This window comes from Poecilia formosa, unplaced genomic scaffold (genome assembly GCF_000485575.1).
Source record: "Poecilia formosa unplaced genomic scaffold, Poecilia_formosa-5.1.2 Scaffold297, whole genome shotgun sequence".
NCBI lineage: Eukaryota > Metazoa > Chordata > Actinopteri > Cyprinodontiformes > Poeciliidae > Poecilia > Poecilia formosa.
The window spans coordinates 241,964-249,328 of record NW_006800236.1 but is presented as its reverse complement, the minus strand read 5'-3'; the positions used below and the strand labels follow the sequence as shown (position 1 = coordinate 249,328).

Below are 7,365 nucleotides of genomic sequence, written 5' to 3'. Positions count from 1 at the left end.
AGAGTGCACCTATTAAGACAAATAGAAAAAGTTTCATGCAGAAAAAATACTTCTATTTTTTTTTATTTTTAAACTTTGAAACGGGTCAAATTGACTCGGAACATAACAGGAGGGTTAAGCAATACGTTTATCTCCAAAACTATTTATTTATATATTCACACAATTATATATGTATGAATGAAACCTTGGCATTGTTAGTTGCCCACACTCCTTTTTAAAGCAGTTTTAGTGCTCGATACATCTAAACATCCTTTAGAGAAATACAGGCAGAACGCATGTTCCTTATATATATAACTTTTTTTAATTACTGCGCTTTCAAAACATAAAAAGTACAGCTTTTATGTGAGAATTATCATATCAGTGATAATAAGAAGTAAGTTTCAAATATTCAAGAGGGATTTCAATAAACTAGAAGGAACTTCAAGTAAAAGTTAAAATAATTTCCAGGTGTGTATTTTATTGGTTTATGTTCATCAAATATGGAAAAATCTTTGCAGTTCCACTAATTAAAGGTTATGCAGCTTTTTTCTGTTCAGTTTGATCATTTCCTGCATTTTTTGACATTCTTGCAGATGCCAATCCATATTTGTTCGTTTTTGCACCGTCGTTACCTGTGTGCGACGCCACTTTGATGCAAATACGTATTCAAACTCCACTTCCACGCAGGTGCAAAATGAATTAGCCCCATTCTTTTCATGTTTCGTAGACTTAATAAAGTATTTATTTCTGCTAACTGTGTGCGTAAAAGAGAAAAAATCAGACTCAGTCGGGATCAGTTTGCAATTTTCAGCGCTTTATTATTAAAAGAAACAGCTATTCCTGTGGTACATTTAAAAAAAGAAAAAAAAAAGAAAAAGAAAGATCAGCACATTTCTTTCTTTTAAAAATCACCTTTCAAGCCGCTTTCAGGCACACTGTGAAACCTGTCTTTACTCAACAGAAGTAACCCGTTACAGCTGTGGCAGCGACGCCGCTTTACAACAAACAGGTCCCGGATTCTTAACACTATTTAAAGAAATTAAAAAAAAAGCTTTGGGCTCCATTGATTCTCATGACCTTTTTTTGAGAGAGCAGGCAACGAGCCTGCCGCACCTTGCGTTAGTTAGAACTTTTTAGTACAATCAGAAGGATTAGATCAGAGAGAGGTCATGCTAACATCATGACAGCAGCTTGTGGCTCATGAAAAATAATAATAAAAAAATAAAACTGATGGCATAATCTGAATCCCTGCTCAAGTCAGACTGTTAGTGAGTTAAAAAGGTTAGAAGGAGACGCTCTTAAATGTTTACGCCGCATGCCAGAGAGGAATGCACGACTGAAACTGGATTCAGCAAGAAATTTAAAAACAAAGAAGAAAAAAAAGAAATAAGATGCGACACGATGGACCACTTGGTTGAAGTGAAACTTAAAACTAACAGGAAAGTCATAAATACAAACTTGGTCTTTGTCTGCTGGGTGGAAATGTCACTGAGGATGTGTGTGTGTGTGAGTGACCGATTTGGGAGTCACACGAGCGAGGCTGTTCGGCCAGAAAGTGCCGGCCAGAGAGGCCTCGTGGGAGGAGAAACGGAGGATGATGAGGAGGAGCTGGAGAAGGAGGGCGGGGTGGTTCTTCCTCACAGAGGTACGTGGCTGAAGAGATACGAAACCGATTCGCCGTTGTGGGTCCTCCTGATCGCCTCGGCCAGGATCATGGAGATATCGATGACCTGGTGAGAAGCGCAGGAGCCAGCTCAGTTCTGCGGAACACTTTCTAAAAGTTTCACTTCTGTCCTCTGATGCATTCACTGAGGCTCCGAAAACTAAAACAACTTTCAGTGACATTCAAGCACCGTTCAATAATCCTCAAGGTAAGTTTTCAAACTTTTCCAGCCCAACTTAGGAGATAAAAACAAGACAAATTAACTCAAGAAGACAGTTTCAATTCACCGTTATACGATACAGTTTATCCAATTTAGTTACAAAGTTGTTTAAGGACAAAAAAAAGTCAACCTTTGAGAAGCAAGAAGGGAGACTACAAACGAGTCTACGGGGAAGATTGGGGCAGAAGTTCATCAAAAACAGAAAACTTCTGGAATAAAATCCAAAATATTTGACTCAAGTCGAGGGGATCAGTAGGTGACCTTCAGAATTAGCAGGAAAAAAAAACGTAAAAAGCCTACCTGTATCTTTGGGCACGCCTTCATCTTCTCCTCCTGTGGGATGGTGTTAGTCACCACCACGGCCTCGAACGGCGCGCTGTTGATGCGGGAGATGGCCGGACCGGAGAAGATGCCGTGCGTGAGGATGGCGTAGACCTTGGTGGCGCCGGCGTCAATCAACCTGATGAACGACAAACCAACACGGCGCCTTTGAGAGAGACGTTCGGGGCAAGCGGCGAACGCCTCGAGGACCTGAACGGGGTGGGAAGGGGAGAGGGAGGGACCAACTTGTCGGCGGCGTGGCAGATGGTGCCGCACGTGTCGGCCATGTCGTCCACCAGGATGGCCACGCGGTCCTTGACGTCCCCGACCAGAACCATGCGGTCCACTTCGTTGGCCTTCTTCCTCTCTTTGTGGATGAGGGCGAAGTCCACGTTGAGGCGGTCGGCGATGGACGTCACGCTGCGCGAGACGCAACCAAAGCCAAACAGAATCAAACCGAGGGTTTGTTAATCGGTTGTGCCTATGCGACGAGCGGCAAGACCATCTCCGGCTTATCCGACCCGGCGACGCTGCCCTTTGACCCCCGACGCGTCTTATCAAATCTGCTCACCGCTTTGCTCCGCCGGCGTCTGGAGACACGATGATGCAATTCTTCCACTCAGGAATGTTTTCTTTGATCCACTGCAGGACGGCAGGCTCTGCGTACAGGTTGTCCACGGCGATGTCAAAGAATCCCTTCAGAACGCAGAAAAAAAAAAGAAATATTTGGCTTAGGAGTTCAGAAAACCTCACAATTTTGAGAAATTTATTTAGTTGATAAGTCCTCGACTTCCTAACTTCTTAAAGTTCAGTAAGCATGCATGAACTGTTTCCTAGGCGACTAAATACGACCCAAGAGACATTTAAACGCTTTTAAACAAGAGAAAAGAGATTAAAACAGACAACAGAAGGCTAAAACTCACCTAAATCTACAGTCGGATCAATAATTCAAGTTTAAAGCAACAGAAAACTGATGAGAGTAAGGAAGTAATTATTTATTTAAAATAAATAAAAATAAAAAAAAATTAGTGGGACTTTAAAAGGAACTGAGATAGAGAGCTTTTCTGCCAGATCTGGTTTGAATTGGTTTTAGGATGATTGAAATTAATAATCATATAGAATAATAAATTAAAATGTGTATTTATTGAATGTTCAAGGCATGTTTATTTTACTGTATAAATATTTACTTCAGGATTAGTCCTGTGTATATCATAAGTTTATCTGTGAGCCTCACCTATAAAAATAAGTGGGCAGGGCCAACAGTGTGGAAGATAAGGTGATTGGTCGGCACTGTGGCTGCTGGAAATTATGTCATGACAGAATGAAGCACTGGAAATATGAAACGATAATGTGGCTTCAATATGTTTAATTAATGAATGTTCAAAATATTTCACAAAATGATGCATAAATATGTTTAAAGTTTTGTTTTTATTAAAATGTTCTGAAGAAACAAAAATGTGCATAACAAGTTATTTATTTATTTGATTATGGCACATTTGGTCTTCCATATTATGGATCTTTATACTATATGTAAAAAAGACTCAGATGTTTGCACAAACATAGTAACTTTGGAAAAATGTGCTAAAGAATTGAGAAATTTTTTAAAATGTAAAGGTAATTAATTTTTTTAAAGGTTAACTTTATCAGTTTTCACTGTTTCTTAATCCAACATATGCAAAACATTTCCACAAAGGAATGTTATTTTTATGACGTAGGTTTTTTTTTAAAAAAAAGTTGCAAATAATGTGCTTTCTGATATCTTTGTCTGTAAAAATATTTTTTTAATTTATAGATAGACCCTACTAAAAAAATAAATAAATAAACCCTAAAATTATTGTAGAATTTAAAAATATAAACTAATTTTCTAAGACAGGAGTTAAATAAAAAAAAGTTTTTTTTCCTTTTGGAGAGCATAAACAAGTGTTCAGCTGAACAGAAAGCAAAAATGACATGGGGCTGAAAAGGTTGTTGACCTTTGACCCTAACCATTCTCTTTGCAACCCATCTATTTCAACATGCACTGCCCTATTACACCATCACCTTTCTACATAATGATCTGTCAATCACTTATTTAGCATTTCTTCTATATATAATCTGAAATATTTTCTTTTAATTAGAATATAAATAAAACGTATTTACCAAGAATTGAGAACAAAGTCAACTTTTTTTGTTTCTAGACCTTAAATTCTGTGAAAGGAGTGAACACTTATAGAAAGTTAAAGAAGAAGAAGAAGAGCTTTTTTCTTGTAAAAAGGGGCTGTGCAAACTATTCCAGTAAGGATTTGAGTTCTGGAAGTCTTTTTAAACCGAGGTCAAATTTAAAAAGTCAAATTTAGTTCCCATTTTCCTTGTGTATTTTTTTTATCCCTTTACACATGTTCACATGTTCGTCTGACAGGTTGAGCTCACACACCTGGATCTGCGAGGCGTGGAGGTCCATGGTGATGATGTGGTCAGCGCCGGCCACCGACAGCATGTTGGCAACCAGCTTGGCCGATATAGGCGCTCGACTCTGAATCCAGACAGAAAAAAAAGGACAAAACAAAACGATGATCGGGGTGTGCAGATGCGCTGGCGCTGTGCTTCTGAAGCGTGCCCGCACATGCAGAACGTGCTGCACGACTTTTTTTTTTTTCTCTCTCTCTCTCTCTCTCTTTTGGGAGTCGCCACTTCGGCACTGCAGGGGGAATAACTCTCTGGGCTCTGCGGCTCGCCTGACCTTGTCCTTCTTGTCCTGCCGGGCGTACGGGAAGCAGGGGATGACGGCGGTGACGCGGGACGACGAGGCGATCTTGCAGGCGTTGATCATGATCAGCAGCTCCATCAAGTTGTCGTTGATTTCGCCACAGCCGCTTTGGATGATGTAGACGTCCTCGCCGCGCACGCTCTCCCCGATTTCCACGCTGTCGAGGAAAAAAAAAGTTAAAATAAAAACAAAACAAACAAAAAAACACTTTAGCAGCATTGCTGTTTCCCAGGCTGCTTGGGTTGCCGGCAGCACGTAACTGGTGATTAATGTTGATCAAATTCCAGCTGTATAACAAAAAGCAAACAGAGGTATAATGTGAGAAATCATTTCCAGGGACTCCCTCCACTCTGGTCCTTGACCTTTGGGGTCATCTGGTCGGACCGGCGCTGCAGCAGAGCAGAGCTGCGAGAAGGAAACGGCGCAATCTTTGTTGTTGCGCTTTGCACCACACAAACAGATCCAGTTCCCTGGAGAGAAAGTTAACTCTGGATTATCGGAATTGTTTTTTTCTTTTTTTCAAGTCATTAGTGGAAACATTACCAGCTTAAAAAAAAGAGAGAGAGATAAAAAGGTTGAGGCATCGTTAAAAGCTCTGACCTCCTTTGACGAAGGTGAGATTATAAAGCACAGCGTGTGTTCTAAGAGCAACATCAAATTTAAAGTTTTGCAACTTTGACTAGGCCGTTCTAACACGCTCAGACTCAAATCTCGTGTGGATTTTCTTCCAGAATTTAGCTCCACCTTCCCAACTTGCTACAACAAAACTTCTCCATCTCCGCTTTAGGAAAGCATCGGCAACTTATTTTTACCATTTACCATAAAACAAAAATAAACAACAAGTGACCCCGTGACCCCTGCAAACAAAAAAAGGCTACGCAAACTGCTTTGTTTGCCACAAGTCCATGCTGAAACGAACGCTGCAGTGGGGAAAAACACCACCACGATGGAGCGGCATGAGATCCAAAAAGGTCATCCTTCCCAGCAGCGCACAAGCTGAGAGAAACAGGTTAAAGCCAGGGGCAGGAAATCGTCAGTAAAAGACGACACCGGTCAGAAAGGTTGGAAATTAGTGAGCACAGATTGTGTGCATGTGATGAACCACAGCGGAGTTGAGAGTAACTAACCTCCCTGACGCAGAGCAGCAATGCAGCAGGGAGCTGCTGATCCACTCCGAACTGTAACCCAATCACATCCGAGCGCAGGAAAAATGACTGGAAACGAAAGTTCACCGACTGCATGCGTTACTGGACAGAGCCTGCCTGAGGTTGACGTGACAATTTCAGCGTCTGCTCCCGACGACAGAGGCAAATATGCTGCAACCTAACAACTGTTAAATATTTGCTCCTGCCTGTATGACTTCTAAAAAATGTAAGGTACACACATTTTTATGAATTATTTTTGCATATTGTTTAATTATGAAATAATGAAATATAGAAAAGCTAAATAGCTTAACTTATTGAATGTATTTTAAATGTTTTTTTGTCTTTAATTAAATTTAAATTATATTAATTTCCCTTTTGGATCAATAAAGTACACTTCAGGGTTTCCCCCAGTGTATTATAAGCCTGGCGGCCCGCCATGCTTTCCTAGCCCCGCCGCCAGGCTAAGCGTTGCTTGTTTACGTTACTAGGAAAGGGGGAGGGGGGGCGGATCGTTTTTTTGTTTGTTTGTTTTTTAAAGCCGGTTCTGCAAGCGTCTCTTTTGCTCTTAGCATTTCACTAGCAGAGCAGATTTATTCCTAAAGGATAGGTTTATAATAGGTTTATAGTTTATGCATTTAAAACCCGACAGCGTGGACCAATCACACCGCTGGCGCCTCTGCGCTTTGCCTCGCGCGCTGCCGCTGCTTTACCTCAGCGGGATCGCGCGCTGCCGCCTCCTTTCACTCAAACTGGACAAAGGCTGACCTGTATGGATATTTACATCAACTTACTGTGAGGAATTATGATCCTTTGGAGAACTCTAGGTAAGAGTTTAAAACCCGCCGCGTTAGCTCTGGTTGCGCAGCTCAATGTGAACAGCAGGAAAAAGTTGTAGCGAATACAGAGGCGCGTTGTGGAGTGGTGAGAATGATTTATCTTTGTGAACGAACAATTATATGCGGCGTTTACATGTCAACACGCTGCCCAGCGTGTAGCTCTGTGTCTGTCTTCCCTGTAAAGTTTATGTCTGTGGTCCCGGTTGGCCGGAGAGTTTGTGGATAACGAGCAGCGCTAACCTGATCATGCAGGTTCAGCCTGGTGAGGAGCTTTCGCGCTTTCCTCGGAGTCACGCATCACGCAGATTTTATATTATTTTAAGTATTATTTTTCCGGTTACACGATGCATCAAACCATATCAAATGCGTTGTCTACTTAGAGTTAATGCGCGCGGCCGCACGGAGATCTGAGAAGCTCGTCCCATAAACTCGACCAACCAGAATAGTCTCTGTGA

The 7,365-nt window shown here is 41.4% G+C and overlaps 1 protein-coding gene and 1 long non-coding RNA gene across 2 annotated transcripts in view; one reads left to right on the top strand and one right to left on the bottom strand.

Annotated features, from left to right (window-relative positions):
* The first annotated feature begins 338 nt into the window (after positions 1 to 338).
* The window catches only part of LOC107832928 (uncharacterized), a 22,504-nt gene continuing 15,477 nt past the window's right edge, over positions 339 to 7,365 (top strand). The window contains exon 1 of the long non-coding RNA XR_001658653.1: positions 339 to 1,489. This is a non-coding gene — a long non-coding RNA (uncharacterized LOC107832928). The remainder of the gene's footprint in view (positions 1,490 to 7,365) is intronic.
* Positions 773 to 7,365, bottom strand: part of LOC103151924 (ribose-phosphate pyrophosphokinase 2) — an 8,529-nt gene continuing 1,936 nt past the window's right edge. The window contains exons 2-7 of the mRNA XM_007572207.2: positions 4,903 to 5,086; positions 4,597 to 4,695; positions 2,755 to 2,879; positions 2,430 to 2,603; positions 2,163 to 2,322; positions 773 to 1,709 (exon numbers count right to left, since the gene is read on the bottom strand). Of these exons, the coding sequence (XP_007572269.1) occupies positions 1,617 to 1,709; positions 2,163 to 2,322; positions 2,430 to 2,603; positions 2,755 to 2,879; positions 4,597 to 4,695; positions 4,903 to 5,086 (835 nt within the window). The 3' untranslated portion in view covers positions 773 to 1,616. The remainder of the gene's footprint in view (positions 1,710 to 2,162; positions 2,323 to 2,429; positions 2,604 to 2,754; positions 2,880 to 4,596; positions 4,696 to 4,902; positions 5,087 to 7,365) is intronic.